Here is a 17,638-nt window from a genome sequence, read left to right on the forward strand (position 1 = left end):
CCCCTGTCCCCCATCCCCTGTCCCCCGTACCCCTGTCCCCTGTCCCCCGTACCCTTGCCCCCCGCCCCCCGTATCCCTGTCCCCCGTACCCCTGTCTCCCGACCCCGTATCCCTGTTCCCCGTACCCCGCTCCCGTACCCCTGTCCCTCGTCCCCCTGTCCCCGCCCCCCCAACCCCCCTGCCCGGGTCCGGAGACATTCCCTGCCCCCGGCCCTCTTGGCAGAACATCCACCCAGCATGTTCTGTGCTTAGGAAGTCTTTCATTGTCATTGCCATGGTAGAAAACCCCCTGTGATGCGCTCGGTGAAAGGCGTGAGACAGGGCATTTTCAGATAAACCAAACCTAATTTTTGAGACATTCAAAAGACCACACCAGAGTTATAAGGAGAGAATAGAGAGGAGAAAGCTGCCCCTCTAAATGTGTGGGGACTAAAGACAAACAAGTTAGGTAGATGACAGATAGATAGAATTAGTATATCTTTCAAAGTACAGTCACTCATTAAATGTATTTATATGGTATTGTTTTTCAGGGGGCGTCTTGGAAACAAAATGGCTACTCTTAAAAGTTTAGAAACCAAAGGTAAGTTTTGATAACAACAATTAGATGGGAACACTACAGATGGCAGAGCAACTATAACACAGTCACCCCAAGTGGATAACTTAAACAACATAGTTCTGAAGACTAGATGTCTAGCATCAAAATAAATGCCAGTGAGGCTTTGTTCTCTATGAAGGTATTTAAGAAAAGTTCTGGCCCCTCTCCTAGCTTCTGTTTTCTGGCACTCATTGGTGCTTCTTATAGATGCAACACCCTGATCTCGGTCTTTGTGTTATAAGGCATTCTCCTTAGGTGCCAGCCTTCCTCTTTTTTTTTTTGGTCAGTCTGGGGCTTAAACTCTGGGCTTGGGCACTGTCCCTCAGCTCTTCAGCTCAAGGCTAGCACTCTACCACTTGAGCCACAGTGCCACTTCCAGTTTTCTTGTGGTTTATTGGAGATAGGAGTCTCATGGTCTTTCCTGCTTGGGCTGGCTTTGAACTGGGATCCTCAGATCTCAGCCTCCTGAGTAGCTAAGATTACAGGTGTGAGCCACCAGTGCCCAGCCCAGCCTTCCTCTTTTTATGAGAGTGGCCATATTGTTCCTCCTCCCCCCAGCCTTTTAGGTATGATTTTATCCTTAATTAGTTACATTTACAATGAAACTTTTCAAATAAAGTCACATTCTGAGACTAATTAACCAGTAAGTAAAACAATCCAACTCTTAGCCCTAGTTCTGCACAATATAATGTTGACTGTCATTCATAAACAAAAGTAACTTGTAATCCATGGCCTGAGAAAAAGCAGACTTAATACTTGACCTTGTCAGTTGTCAGCCTCAGGGGAGAGCACTATGATTTGGTATGGTGGCAGAACTTCCTCTCAAACATATGTAAAGTTCTTTCATTATGAAGACAGATGTGTGTTTGCTGCTAGGGCTATTCTGAAAGGTATACAGAAGAGATCGTAGAAATTAGAAAATTGAAATTGAACTCTTAGATGCAAGATGAAAAGTTAAGACAATTTAGTAAACGTAGATAAAATTGTAAATAATAAGAGCCGTGATGTTTAAATATTCATAATTAGATAAACTAATCTATTAGTAGTTCTGAAGGATAGTAAAAAAATAGATGAAAAAAGATTCTAGGAGCAAATAAAATCTGGATTAGAAGAGTAGTTATACCACAGGAAGTCTCAAAGCCTTTAGTATACTAATGTCTATTGAGAGGCTCCAAAGGGATTTAGTATACAGAATTACCAACACTTTTTGACCATGGAACTCTATTTAGAGCCTATGGAAAGAGGAATATTCAATAAATGTTGAACCAACTCCTAAGTTCATTTTCTAATTTAATAATAATTTAGTTTAATAAAGTTTAGCTTAATAAAAATGTAAGTTTTCTAATTTAATAATAGTTACATTTTATTAGATGATATTAGCTTCATTTAAAAATTATCAAGTAACATCACTAATTCTGTTATAGCTGAATTTAATTACATTACAGCTAAATTTGTATGTGTTCTAAAAAGTATGCTAGTATATGACTGAATTAGGAAAATTGAATTTGTATAAACTATAAAATAATTTTGTTTTTCTCATTATTTAGGTCTACATTACAAAAATCTTAATAATCATTACTATAGTTTGAATTTTACCAATAATATTTTTCTCTTCCATGTAAGTACATTGATAGTATGCTTGATTTTAAATCATGGACCCCAAAGTACTATTTGTTCTTTATAGAAAATGCTTGCCCACCCACTATTCTAGGATGTTAGAATAGTGATCTTGTTATTCCTTATATTTCATCAGTTCTTGAAGAATAAGAATGTGCCATGATTTCTTGACAAATGATCACAGCTGGAAGTAAAGATGAATGAATAATAGAAAGGTTATTTTGTTGGTTCCCTCAAAGAGTGGAGAAGAATAAGATCAAGGATTAATGTTTTGCTTTACTAAGGCATTGCTCATAGTTACTGACCTGGTACCATTGATTTTTGTCTTCCCACTTGAGAGGAGGTAATTACTCATGAATGTGCCCTGGATTGTGCCCACAACATATGTAATAAAGGTTTCTATGTGTGTCATCGAGCAAAGTAGAATTATGAAAGTTATGATACCTAGTGAGAAACTATAGAGCCCTGGCTCATCTGCTTGTCTATGCAAGTTAGCTAGAATCATAGTTGTGACTGAGAGGGAGCTGTCCTATGATAGACAACATAGGTTTGATATTCAGCACTGCTTTAGTAAGTAGGACACTGTAAGTATAGTTAAGAGTAATTGGGATTTAAAGAAGTTGGTTGAACTTCCTGAATTTTACAGTAAATTTTCTTTGTAAGGATAAATTCTGTTTGGAAAGAGATTTCTGTTAAATACTCTTAACTTTTTTTTATTTTAATGATAGATTTAAGGAGCAAAGATTTATTCTTGAATCTCCATTACTTAAAATTCCAACTCAATATTAGGACTTACCTGGAAATGCAGTTTGTTTTAACTATGATCGAATTTTCATACCAGCTTCTTATTTGACCAACCTAAGTATACCCAAATGGCATGATTTTTGGTGGTGTATTTATTACTGTTTTTATTAATCTAGAGTTAAAAGTTGTTTTTATCTATAAAACGATGATATTAATCTGTAGGTAAATAATTATAATGACACACATCTTTTTAACAAACTAAAACTTACGCTAGATAACATTAAACAAACTTAAAACCAAATTGTAAGCCCATAAGAACAGTTTTAAAATGATGAAGAGAAAACTTGTCTTATGCACTACAGTTGTTTTGAGTGCTGGGATAAAAAGTATTACTACCATGCCAAGCTGCAAGTTTATGTAAGAGAAATAACCCAAAGTTCATAGTAATCTATAATCACCAAAGTGTCACTTAACATTAGTATAGTGGAAAACTATAGAGAGACTAACAACAAAAAAATAATTTAAAATAACGATACATCAACTTGAAGGAATATATATTTATAAAATTAAAATATGAAGCAAAATAAAAATACATTAAACTTACAAAATTTACTATGATTACAGTATATTAAAAACATTGAAAAAATTTGAAGTAATGAGAATATAGGTCAACTTTCATTAGAGCATTGTTATAAACTTTCATTTGATGATAAAATTAAAAAATGAAGCTATTATAATAGGTGCCAGTGGCTCATGCCTCTAATTCTAGTTATGTATGAGGCTAAGTTACAAGGATTGAGGTTCAAAGCCAGCCCAGGCAGGAAAGGCCATGCGATTCTTATCTCCAATAAACTGACTAAATGGTAGAAGAAGTAGAGCTGTGGCCCAAGTAGTAAAGCACTAGCCTTGAGCAAAAGAAGCTCAGGAACAGTATTCAGGCCCTGAGTTCAAGCCCCAAGACTGACTAAAAAAAAAAAAAAAAAAAACTAATAGAAACTAGAACACATCTGACTACGTGTGAAGATGGTCTATTCTCTTCTGTAGTTTTTATATTTGTAATAAAGAACAATTCTCTAAAAGTAGAAACCTACAAATCCAATTCAAGAGGTTATTTTGCTGGATATTTCCTTGGCTGTAGAAGCCTTGCAGGTAACTTTCACGGTTACTTGCTAACATTGCTGTAAGCAAGCTTTCATTTCTATGGGGATTTTGCTAGAGAATTCCATTTCTAGAACCACAATATATGACTCCTCTTTTAATGTAGCTCTGTATATCAAAAATTCTTAAGAAGCTTACTTTTTTGTAGGACCTTATGCTCTTTCCAAACTGAGTTAGTTCTCCTAATTTCATTGTTAAAATGAAACATGATCAATATTTAATTAGATCTAGGATATGGTATTTAGTGATAATTGAAACAAAGGATACTTTGGATTTATTAAGAATTCTCAAAAAATAGACTTTTAAGAGATTACATTACTTTTTACATAATTTAGCTGGATGGATAAACTTACTAAACACTAATCAGTAATTTATTATTGCCTTTAATGTTTCTATAAAAAGAAAATTTCTGTTGAACTATATGCCACTTACTACATCTTAATATATTGCTATCCTTCAATACATTTTACCTTTTTATTATCTCCTTTCCCCATCCCTTCTCCACTCTTCTCATTCTCCCTGCTTCTGTCTTTCCTCTTCCTCTTCTTCCCCCTCTCTCATGGACGGGTTGAAACCCAGGACCTTACAAATGTGCTCTACACTAAACTATACCTCCAGCCCTATTTTATCTGTTATATGTATATCCTTTCTTCAGAATTATATAGTAAACTTGAATGCAGTAGTCCATACTACCTCATCTAATGCTTGAACTACATTACATTCGGCAGACACCCAGGACCAGGTATGATTCCTATAGACCACTCAAGAGTTCATCTTTATAGTAATCATTACTGACTTGTGTGCTAATTCTTAACCCTTCCCCTTATTATCATTAATTTATTGTTCATGAATTTATTGAGTAACTATGAGGCACTTTACTGGCACTAACGTAACTAAAATATAGTAAGCCCAAGTAATATATATAACAAGTAAATAAGATAATAAGTTAAATAAATATGATGAAAATGAGATCTAAGAAAGTTTAATCTGACAACATAATGCAATGCCCCTTATGGAAGCAGGTGTAAGAATAAGATTGAATTTTTGCCTAATAGTTTTTCAGTATAATACACATGTTTTCCTGTACCCTTTGAAAAGCATTCTTTACTGAGATACAGCAAAAACAGACTAATCTGTCTTGAGGTACATAGATGGTTTCAAATATGTGTATATATGGTTATTTATTTTTGTATCTTGTATTTATTTTTATATTTTGTGTAACTATTATACTATGTCAGGCACTTAACTTGTTAAAGCCTTCTTATCACACAGTCCTGTGGCATGGTTGTTACTATCTGTTTTGTCTTATCAGGATATAGAAATTAATGAAAGACTAAATTATTGACCTATGTCACATTAAAAAATAAATGTCAAAACCAAATTCCCAGGTTTGACTTTCTATCAAAAGAGAAGACATTTGCTTAAAGAAATTTTATGTCGGGGGCTGGGAAGGTGGCTCAGTGGTAGAGCGCATGCCTTACATGCCAGAGGCCCTGGGTTCAATTCCTCAGCACCATATAAACAAAAAGAAAAAAGCCGGAAGTGGCACTGTGGCTCAAGTGGTAGAGCGCTAGTCTTGAGCTGAAGAGCTGAGGGACAGCGCCAAGGCCCAGAGTTCAAGCCCCACAACTGGACCCAAAAAAAAAAAAAAGAAAGAAATTTTATGTCCATGAAACTTCATTCATCTTTTCTTAACATATTTGTTTTAAAAATTACTTTTCACTCTGAAGTTTTTCCATTTTTTTCTAATTCTGAACACAGGTCAAACTGGTAGTTTTCTTAATATTTGTTTGGTAAATAGCTCATGTTTGGCTTGCTTTCCCTTTGTTAGTCATCCCTACCTCAACCCCACTCCGAGGAGCAGGAGATGGAATGGAAACCGAAGAGTCACCTAAATCTATCGAAGTCACCTCTGCAGCCCAGTCCATAAAGCATGCAATCCTTCAGAGTCCACGGAAGAAAGCATTTCCCTCAGAGAGCCCAGGAGTTCTTCAGCTAGGGAAGATTCTCACTGAAAAAGCAGTGGAAGTTGAAGCTGTAAGAATATTTGTTCCCAAAGCTGCTATAACTCATGATGTCCCCAACAAAAATGCGAAGGTTAAATCTCTCGGATATCATAAAGGAGAACTCAGTAATCAGCCAGAGGGTCTTACAGATCCCAGGAAAGAACTCTCAGAGGTAAAGAGTGTATTGGAAAAGCTCAGAAACTCTGAAAGGAGGTTGCTACAAGACAAAGAAGGACTTTCAAACCAGCTCCGAGTACAGACAGAGGTAAAAAAAAAAATCTTAAGTATTTTAATATATAGTACTCTTTACATCTGGGCCTTCAAATCCACATTTCTTCAGTGGAATGTCCTTTATCATAGATTGTCATTTTTGTAAAATACTTCCCTTAAATTTCTCACTCTTTGTCAGGGCTTGTGTGTGTATAGACTGTCTGTAGAGTTTGTGTTGGAAACACATTTTTATTAAACCTGGTTGAAGATGAAAGTATGAAGTACTTTGGACAAGACCACCTTTAAGCTATACAGTGGATTCCAGTTATAAACTGCCAAGCCAAAGGTTGATTGAGTTAGGCTTTGAAATGGAAAAGTAAGTTAGCTGTCCTTGTAAGGATCTATAACTTCCAGGTACTTTTTCTTATATATGTATGACACTTGGAATAAAGAGAATAGTGGAATAAGAATGTTTTCATCATAAATGAAAATCAACTATGTATGTGGCACAAATTGTAGAACTCGTGCATATTAAGCATGAGACCCTGAGTTCAAACTGACAAAAAGTAAAAAAAGATTGAAAATCTATAATGTTCAGTATATAGATTTAACTCTTTCATGTTAGTAAGATGAACTTATCTCTCCCTTTTTTATCTACTAGATTACACATATTTTTGCAAGATAGTAATCTTTGTAAATGGTAGCATTTTAAATGACTCTTGTTCAAATGTTTTATTTGTACATAGTTTACAAATATTTTATTATTTATTGTTTATTATAATATTATCACCTATAATCATACTACCCAGAAAGGACTACATAAGACTCATATTGGAAAAAAAGATTCATAATTGAATTCATTCTGTCTGATAACCCAAATCTTTAAGTTATTAATGTTTTCCCATCTCACAGCATTCTTTTACAATTATTACAATTATGTTCTTCAGTAGCTATACCATACCAGTATTGTTTTTTGTTTTCTGATGTTTTTCCTTCATGTGTTGACATAAACCAGGCAATTTTCATGGTAATGATTTGTACTCTTAACGCACTCAGTTTATAGCCACATTGTGTACAAATTGTGTTTGAATATATTATTCAACTTAAAATTTAATACCAGTTCTTGCATACTTTCATGGGGGTCTAAAATACACAGACACATAGTTTGTCTTTCTTTAACTTTTTGTTTTGCTGGTACTGGAGTTTTACTCAGGGCATTGGGGTTTCTAACTTGCTTACTCAGCTGGTGCTCTGCCATTTAAGCCATGCCTCCAGCCCTCTTTCATTAATTTTGTTACATTAAAGTCAGGGCTATTCTTTGGGGCTTATAGTACTATGTTATTTTCTAGGTTAATCGTGAGTTAAAAAAGTTGCTGGTGGCTTCTGTCGGGGATGATCTTCAGTATCACTTTGAACGTCTAGCTCGTGAGAAGAATCAGCTTATTTTAGAAAATGAAGCTCTAGGTCGGAACACAGCTCAGCTTTCTGAACAGTTAGAACGTATGTCAATACAGTGTGATGTATGGCGAAGTAAATTCCTTGCAAGCAGGTATTTTCTCTTGAAAAAAATATTTCATTTCCTAGTTTTTGTACTGTCTACTGGGCTTTTGGCCCATAAGACAAAAAACATAGATTGTAGTGTGAAAATTAGGCTATCAGAGTATTTCAAATATTTTTTAATACATAGCTCTCTCCTCTGTTGTCTATTGTCACAGTTTCCCTAAATGAAGAAGTGTTTTAAGGAACCTCCCTCATTCTAGAAATCACTCCCACTACAGTGCTTAAGACTAAAACAAAATGAATTTAGACATCCGGTAAATATTAAAATCACAAAGGGGAAATTACATTAATTCCTTCATCTTCTACCTAGAGAACTCAAAAATCATTTCCATTCCTTAGAACAGTGTTATTTATCCTCTGTGCTCTGTTCTTACAGTCTTTATCTATATAATAGAGCTTTCCAATCATTCCCTCTGTCACTGAATAACACACTGGGTAATGCTACTCTCTGGCATGGGTAAAAACCACAGGCCTTTGTTGGAACACTGCTAGGTATTATGATTATTTGCTTAAGTAGCTTTCAGCATTAAGTTATTGGCAGATTAGTTCTGGATGTTACCCATCTGTGCAGCAAAAGACTTCACAATGCATAAGACTACCATGTATCATTAGTTCTGCTAGTATAGTAAACTATTTGAGGAAGTAAACTTTTTAATCTAGAATGAGTTAATTCTTATTGAACAGTTTAGCAAGTATGTATGTGTATATGTGTAATGCATATTACATATACATGTAATATTGTATATATAATTCAGATTATTACAATAGGCACCTTAACAGTTCTTATCAACACTGATAGTAACGTTCTAAAGAATAAAAATTAAACTCATCCTTATGATATCTTAGTTCAACTTCTAATGTCAAAATTCTTTACATTTTAAGTTAGTAGTAACTCATCTGAGACTTAATTTCAGTTCTAAAGTTTTTACCTCAATAATGTTCTTGACATTTGGCTTCAGTTCCATCCATAGATAACTGGCCAAATAAAATTTAGTGCATGAAATCAGTAGACAATATGAAGAGACTTGGTTAAAACAGAGTAAGGTATCTCTGCTTATGCTAATGTGGAAAATTCACTCGTTAAAAAAAGTGTACAAAATTTTGTATTCAATAACCTCTTTCTGTAATAAATCATATGTCTATTTTTAACACATACGTTTATGTTGAAATACACCAAAAAATTGTAAGGAACTTACTTGATATAACACATGAAAGAAGAATGAGCATGCTGGGAGGTTAAAAACATTTTTTTCAAATTAATATATATTAATTATACAAAGAGATCTCATGGCAATATTTCTGTATAAATTCACCCCTTAATTACTCTTCTTATCAAGTTTTCCTCTTACATAAGCATTTTTATATTTAAAAACAGATAATTATTCCTTTTGAAAAAAATAATCAGTAATATTGGGGTAAATTGAGAAATCACTATAGAAAAACTAGATTCATGTTTCTCTTATCATCTTACAAATATTTTAGCTGAATCCTTGGAATACACTATACATGCATAAAATGTTTAAATATTTTATAGTGAAATGTAAAACTGCAGAGCAATTTGACTATTAAATCTTTAATTTCTGAAAGTGGCAGTCGCCAAGTATACTAACTTCCATATGCTATTCCATATGTTATTGACAGGATTTATATGTAATATTTTAATCTTTATAGGGTAATGGCCGATGAGTTAACCAACTCCAGGGCTGTTTTGCAGCGTCAGAACCGTGATGCACAAAGTGCAATACAAGATCTCCTGAGTGAACGGGAACAATTTCGTCAGGATATGATGGCTACCCAGAAGTAGGGCACTTTGCTTATATTCTGAACTCTCCCAGTTTCTCCTGCCATTTTTGTTATTGTGATGGGTGTTTTAGTCTACCTACAAATTTGATAATTTAGTGAACATGTACTTGAAGTTTCACTTTAAAATAGTCTAAAAGGGAAGAGACCTAAAAAAAGAGAATGCTTCTTAAATTCATAACATGGGTGATATAATTATTTATAACAGAAGACTCTCAGAACTTAAAATCAATTCTTTGTATACTTCTAGTAGTTTTTAGTAGAGGCCAAAGAATATATCTGTCTTTCCTATGGAGGATCTCTTTTTAACCTCTAACTTTCTACAGTGTTACAACTTGTTTTCATTTCTACATAATCCATAACTGTCTTCTTCTAAAACAGTCTGTCTTCCAGAAAAGCTCTATGCACTTTCTTTTTTTTTTTTGGGGGGGGGGGGGCTGGGTCCGGTCGTGGGGCCTGAATTCTGGGCCTGGGCGCTGTCCCTCAGCTCTTCAGCTCAAGGCTAGCACTCTACCACTTGAGCCACAGCACCACTTCCGGCTTTTTTCTTTTTGCTTATATGGTGCTGAGGAATGGAACCCAGGGCCTCATGCATGCAAGGCAAGCGCTCTACCACTGAGCCACCTTCCCAGCCCATCTTTGCACTTTCATGTAATTGTGCTACCAGAAGAATTGACGGTCTAAGAGTAAATTGTATCGACTATTATATCAAAATAATGAAATTTTGATGGTAGCTACAGGGCAATAAGTGCCAAGAATGAAAGCAAGTGTATTGCACGAATTATATAAACGTAATAGAAAACATGGAAATGTTAATAATTGTGCTCATACATTCAGTAATTTAGATGAAATGGACAATAACTGGAAAGAAAAATTACCAAAGCTTACTCAAGAACAAATGTATAGCCTAAATGCTGCCAGCCTGTTGGAACAATTAATTTATATTTTAAAACCAGGTTCCAGGTCTAGGCAAATTTTCTAGTGAATACTAGTAAAACTCTAAGGAAGAAATAAAATTTACACAAATTCTTCTAGAGTGTACAGAAGAAAAGAACAGTTTCCAACTTATTGTATGAAGCCAGCATGATTTTGATACCAAAACTAGAGACATTATTACAAAACTACAACGCTACTTTATTTATAAACTATAGTTATAAACATAGGACCAAAAAATCCTTAAGAAATGTTACAATCAAATCCTACATTATCGAGCATTATGACTAATCAGGGTTAATTGAGGTATTGTAGGGTCATATATAGAATACTTCCATGAATTGCAGATTGGCTTAGTGTTTAAATATCAGTGAGTATAACTCACCAAAAAGTAAAAACTATAGGTGCACATAAGGTTAACTTTAAAAAATACTGTATGTTGACTGTAGGATTAACAGGTGTTCTCTATAGTTTATATGACCAGACATCCTTGTTTATTGAACTGAAGAGAAGATATTAAATGATTTTAGAAACAAGTTGCTCAATATTGTGTTTTTAATATTTTTGTTCTTTTACTAACAGTCAGTGTTCACATGTGTTCTCTGCAGATTTTTAGAGGAACTCTTGGTCTCTTTACAATGGGGCAGAGAGCAAACTTACTCCCCTAGCCCACAACCCCACAGCACAGCAGAACTAGCAGTAACAAGTCATAAGTTGGCAAAAGCAGTAAATTCTCATCTTCTGGGAAATGTTGGCAATAACAGTCAAAAAAAGATTTTATCAACAGTTGAGTTCTGCAGTACTCCAGCTGAGAAAATGGCTGAAAAGGTAAGAGTATTTAATCTTTCATTACATGTTGAAATGGTATTTTTCATGTTCTATAGCATTTTATTCTCCCTTTACTGAAAGATGACACCTAAAACTTTGACATTGAGCGCTGAGTAATATGTTCTAAACCTGATTTTTATGGTAATACGCTAATTATTTTGGAGAAAATTATTTCCTTCTTTGAGCTTTAATTTTGTTTCTAATATTACTACTCTCGGGAAAAATAATGTTTTGAAAGAGGTCCTATTATTTTATCTGATTAACCATTGATAATCCTCTTTGTATTTTCATTTTGTTATAAAAACCAGTATAGAATTCTAATGTAGTAGTATTTAGTAAATTAAATAGATTACTTCCAATCTGAGAAGGTATATAAATTTAAGATCTTTCTATTTTTATGTAACTTTGTTAAGTGCTAAAGAACAAGCAAACTGAGTTACAGAAACAGCAAAGATGAGTGGTTTCTGTTAATTGCTTACAAATTTGGTAGGGAAAATAAAGTTTTTAAAGAAGTAAGGTAACTTACCCTTGTGCTCTTCCATCTCCTTTACTGCTTGTCCATTTTCTCATCTTCCATATTGTATAGACGGCCTGCCTAAAATCTGTCCCCATCTTCCATATTGTATAGACGGCCTGCCTAAAATCTGTCCCCATTACCTTCAGGCTAAAGCCAAGAAGCTCGTGCTAAGAACTTCCTTAGAATTGGTTTGGGTTTTTTTTTTAAAGACCCATAATATAATAACCTGACATAGAAGATATGGAGACCTTCCTTTCTTATTTTCCCCACCAAATTTGTAAGCAGTTTAACATAAGCCTTTCATTTTTGCTTCACTGTTACATAAAATAGAAAAGTAAAAATAGGAGATACATACATACATACATACATACATACACATACATATATATACACGTATGTATGTGTCTATATGTATTGATTCCTTTGATTCCTTTCACACTTCCTTTCCAGTTGCATTGTCTTTGAAACATAACTCCCTCATGTAATAACTACTAGGGGAATATGAACATGAAAAACAAGAGCTGTGAGCCAGACATGTTATCTTTGTCCTTAATTGGAAAATTGTTTTCATCTCTTGTTCCTGTTTTGTCTCCATTAAGGGCTCAGATATCTCTTTTGTAAAGAACATTTCCAGGTATGAAGATGTCTCCTGTCTTGCACCAGATATCTGTATCTGGGGCTGGGAAGGTGGCTCAGTGGTAGAGTCCTTGCCTTGCATGCATGAGGCCCTGGGTTCGATTCCTCAGCACCACATAAGCAGAAAAATCCAGAAGTAGCACTGTGGCTCAAATGATAAGAGTGCTAGCCTTGAGCTGAAGAGCTGAGGGACAGTGCCCACGCCCAGAGTTCAGGCCCTATGACCAGCAAAAAAAAAAAAAGGACAGGGAAAGTCAGAAGAGTTGGGAGAGCATAGTGTTGAACCCAAAACCTAAGAACGCAGTTGTTCCCATACAGTATTCCACGTCAATTAGAATGAGAAAGTCATACTACATACATCTAACATTACCTCTCATTTTCCTTAGGTTCTACATATATTGGACCCAGTTACCTGTGTAGAAAGCTCACCCGATAATCCATTTTCTGACTCTCCAAACACATTGCTTGCTACAAAGAAAAATATTGGACGATTTCATCCCTATACTAGATATGAAAATATAACCTTCAATTGCTGCAATCATTGCCAGGGAGAGCTTATTGCCCTTTGACATCATTATGTTGGCGCCTGCTTCTTACCCAAGTCATTATTACTAGGAGCTGGGGTTCTTGTAATGCTAGAAGTAATGTGTACCCACAAGATATTTCATGTGCTAAACTCCAGATTACCTTTTCTTAATAAATATCTCAGGGTAAGAAAAAAAAAAAAAGCATGTAGATATTTTTCAGGAATAGATCCCAGGCATTACACAATGCTTATGCTAAAAAAATTGTGAAATATTTTATCACTTTGTTTTTAGGCCCTAAGTTATTCATCTCATTAAGTATTTTGTATGAACAGACTTCATTTTGGTGCATTTAAAGCAAGGATGGGCAAACTATGTTAATCAATTGTGGCCACATCCATTCATTTACTATTGTAATTGAAAAGACAACTAAGCTGTTTTTGCACTACAGCAAAGCCCAGAACTGTACTTAATAGCAAAAGTTTTCTGATTTCTATTCTATAAAGTAATATCTGGGGTGAAGGAAGAGAGGTTGCATTCTCTTTATGATAATTTTGGGGCTACAAGAGAATTTTAAATATTAAGGTGAAGGGGCTAATCTTTCCAAACTAAATGCTATATATTAGGAAAATAGAAGTTACTTAGATCCAATGTAAGGTAATGAGAACTTAAACAGAATGCCTTTATTGCTGGTTTTGTTAACAAGGCATTCTGTATTTTGAATGTAGTTGATCTGACATAGAGAAAGGAAACATTCTTCCTTGTTGGCTCATTTTGGCAAATACAACACACAACAGTAGTATCTACCTGGATATATTTAATAGTGGGAAAGCCAGAATTTTTCTAGAATTAAAAACCTGAAAAGAAAAACATAATCCATCAGTTCATGTATTTTATGTTATTTGTATAATGCTTTATAAAATATTGTTTTATTGGTCTTTTAAAAAGTTGACAAAGCTTTTATACTCAGTTATAAACAAATTGGTTGCAAAAGTGCCTGACAGAATTCAAGGGGCAAATTTAGTCAAGTAATAATATTTGAATGTCAATCAGTTTCTTTGACTCATCTGAACGATGTTTATAGTTTCAAGTGGCAATAAATTTCTCTATTTTTTTTCATTCCAAAGACTTCAGTCTTTTATTTGCCTCTTACTACTTATACTTGGTTAGTTTCTTGAGCTCCTTGCATATTTTAGAAATTAGGCTTTTGGTATTAGTGGTAAAGGTCTCCCATTCTGTTGGCTCTTTCTACTTTAGTTACTATGTCCTTTGATGTGCAGAAACTTTTTTAGTTTGTTGAATATCTCTCCTATCTGCTGTGCCCCTGGGACTCTTCAAAAAGTTTCTGTCTATGAGTGCTAGTGTTTCTCCTACTCTTATTGCAATAATTTCAGAAGTTTCAGGTCTGACATTGAGGTCTTTAATCAACTTTGAGTTATTAGTGCATGGTGACAAACAGGGGTCCACTTTTATTTCTCTGCATATGAATGCTCAGTCTATTCCACTGTATATCTTTGGCTCCCTTATCAAATATCAGATAACTGTAAGTATATGGTTTTAGTTCTGGGTCTACTAGTCTGTTCCATTGATCCTTGAGTCTATTTTTGTGCCAGTTCCAAGCTGTTTTTGTTGTTAAAGCTCTGTAGTGAAGCTGGAGGTCTGGGATTGTGATACCACCAGCTTTTCTGTTGGTTTTTTGTTGTTTTTTTACCTAGACTTGTTTTGGCTATTCCAAGTCTTGTTCCATATGAATTTTTGGATTGTTTTCTCTATATCAGTAAAGAACTTCACTGGGATTTTGATGGGGATTTCATTAAATTAGTAGATCATTTTTGTCAGTATGGCCATTTTTACAATATTAATTCTACCTGTCCATGAACATGGAAGATCTTTCCATTTCCTGATTTCAGTTTCTTCAAAGTTTTACAGTTTTTGTTATAGAGATCTTTTGTTTCTTTGGTTAGGTTTATTCCTAGATATTTTGAGAATATTGCAAATGGTATTATTTTGCTGATTTCTCTCTTTTTGTATGTTGTTGACATACAGAAAGGCTGATTTATTTTAAGGGTTAATTTTGTACCCAGCTACTTTGACAAACTTACTGATAGGCTCTAGTGGCTTGGGGGTGGAGCCTTTTGGTGGACCTAGAACAAATCATGTTAAATGAAGTATAAACCAAGCTCAGAGATACAAACGGCTCATGTTTTATCTCTTTTGTGGAGACTGGATCTAAAATAAACTGGGACATAAAAAAATTATACAGGTATCCAGGCATTCACACACAGTGAGACCAAGGGACGACACTCTTAGGAAAGGAAAAAAAAACACAGTATCTATGTGCATCTGATCATTTATTGAAATGAACTCCAGGAAATGGAAATGAGGGAGGTTTTTTGTTTGTTTGTTTTTTTGCTGTTTTTGTTGGCTGTTTGGTTTTTTGTCTGTCTTTGGGAAATGAAGGAGCAAAAGGTAAATAAATGCAGCAGTGGTACTAACTGGACACTATACCAAAAATGAACTTGTGGGTGGAATGGGAGAGAAACTGGGAGAGAGGGAAGGGTGATGTCCAAAAGGAAATGTACTTTCTGCCCGACTTAAATGAATGTAACTCTCCTGTTTAATAAATATTTTTTAAAAGTTATTACTTGGAAAAGATCCACAAATCTGTTGCCAGATTGACTTCAGAATACAAAGTGGAGATATTACCCACACGTTACAAAGGAAGAATACCACCAATATATTTGGTAACCTGGATGAAATAGGGGGGAAAAAGCCTAAAAGACACGAATTACCAAAACTGACTCAACAAGAAATAGACAATCTGAATAGATACATAATAAAGAGATTGTCAGTAACTAAAAGCTTACCAACACTGAATAAACCTAATGTGAAGTGTGGAGTAAGTTCATCAATCTAACAAATTTACCATTTGGGAACAGGATGTTGATATGGAGAGGGATAATGTGAAAGAAGTATATGAGAACTCCATACTTTTATCTAATTTTTTTGTACGCCAAAAATTGGCTATTAAAAAACTATTAAGTTTATGTCTATTTTTCAAAAAAGAGTAGAATGAAAGATTTTCATCCCTGGTGATTCTATTCAATAGTTAATGAACAGTTCCAGCCTTTTATTTGATGGGGAAGGAGCAGGTAGTAACACTAGCCCATGCTGTGAGGGCAGGATAGCCTAATACCAAAAATAAAGACCACAGAAATATTAGTGCAAGCCAGGTATGGTGGCAAATGCCTTTAATCCCAACTATCCAGAGGAGACAGGAGGACTGTAAATTGGGGGCCAGGCCAAAGTTAAGGAGACACTGTCTCAAAAACAAAATAGAAACAAAAAAGCTGGAGGAATAACAAGTGGTAGAGCACCTGCCTAGTTTGCATGATACCCTGGACTCAACCCAGGATTCTCCCCCACCAATATTACGGACTAATACCATTTACAGATGAAAAAGTACTCCCCACAAATTACAAGTAAACGAAATGTAACAGCATGCTAAAGAGATTATATACCATGATCAGGTAGAATTTATCAGGAATTCAAGAGTGATGAACATAAAATTAACATGCCACATTAATAGGATAACAGAAAAAAAAGCCATGACCATCTCAATTATCTCAGCTGTCATAGAAAGTACATATGGTAAAACTAAATATTGAGAAAGATGGGCATAAATTCCAGGTGTGGTAATACCAGAGACCAGCTATTCCCACCACTCCTGGTGGGATGGCTACTTTCACAATTACTATTAGATATTACAGGACCTTGGGCCGTAAGAGAAAGCATGTCCTATAATCTGGAAAGCAAGTAGTAGTATTACCTATACTATCTTCAAACATGACATTATCCTCTACATGAAAGGTTCCAAATTATACACTAAAGAAAATCTGCTAGCATTAATAAATTCAGAAAAATCCTTAAATTGAGTGCACAGAACCATTTGTATTTCTATATAACTCAAAATAACCAATTCCATTTACAGTAGATCAAACAAGGCAATGACTTCTACACTGAAAACTACAAAGCCATTGCTACACTAAAAATACATCCTACGTTCATAGACCAGAAGACAATACTAAGAAGTACTACCCAGAACAATTACAGATTAACCACCTTTTTTTTCTTTTACAAAAATGGAAAAGCTCATAAACCTTATGTGAATTGTAACACCTCTGAGTATAACTGAAACAAAGGTGAAAATAAAGTTGGATTTATAACTTAAATTTCAAACTAGAAAGCTATCATTAAAATGTGCTAATAGAATAAGATTGGGCATGTCAATTGTGGTATAGAATTGAAGGTTAAAAAATAAAACACATCTGGGCTGGGAAGGTGGCTCAGTGGTAGAGCGCTTGCCTTGAATGCCTGAGGCCCTGGGTTCGATTCCTCAGTACCACATAAGCAGAAAAAAAAGCCGGAAGTGGTGCTGTGGCTCAAGTGGTAGAGCGCTAGCCTTGAGCTGAAGAGCTGAGGGACAGCGCCCAAACCCAGAGTTCAGGCC

The 17,638-nt window shown here is 34.9% G+C and overlaps 1 protein-coding gene across 1 annotated transcript in view; it reads left to right on the forward strand.

The window, feature by feature from the left end:
• Blzf1 (basic leucine zipper nuclear factor 1) overlaps positions 1-14,247 on the forward strand; it is a 14,804-nt gene extending 557 nt beyond the window's left edge. Inside the window, exons 2-7 of the mRNA XM_013015768.1 lie at positions 531-580; positions 5,946-6,385; positions 7,680-7,879; positions 9,562-9,690; positions 11,232-11,451; positions 12,991-14,247. Of these exons, the coding sequence (XP_012871222.1) occupies positions 550-580; positions 5,946-6,385; positions 7,680-7,879; positions 9,562-9,690; positions 11,232-11,451; positions 12,991-13,173 (1,203 nt within the window). The 5' untranslated portion in view covers positions 531-549 and the 3' untranslated portion in view covers positions 13,174-14,247. The remainder of the gene's footprint in view (positions 1-530; positions 581-5,945; positions 6,386-7,679; positions 7,880-9,561; positions 9,691-11,231; positions 11,452-12,990) is intronic.
• Positions 14,248-17,638: the final 3,391 nt, after the last annotated feature.

The sequence above is a fragment of the Dipodomys ordii genome, unplaced genomic scaffold (assembly GCF_000151885.1).
Source record: "Dipodomys ordii isolate 6190 unplaced genomic scaffold, Dord_2.0 Scaffold27, whole genome shotgun sequence".
Lineage (NCBI taxonomy): Eukaryota > Metazoa > Chordata > Mammalia > Rodentia > Heteromyidae > Dipodomys > Dipodomys ordii.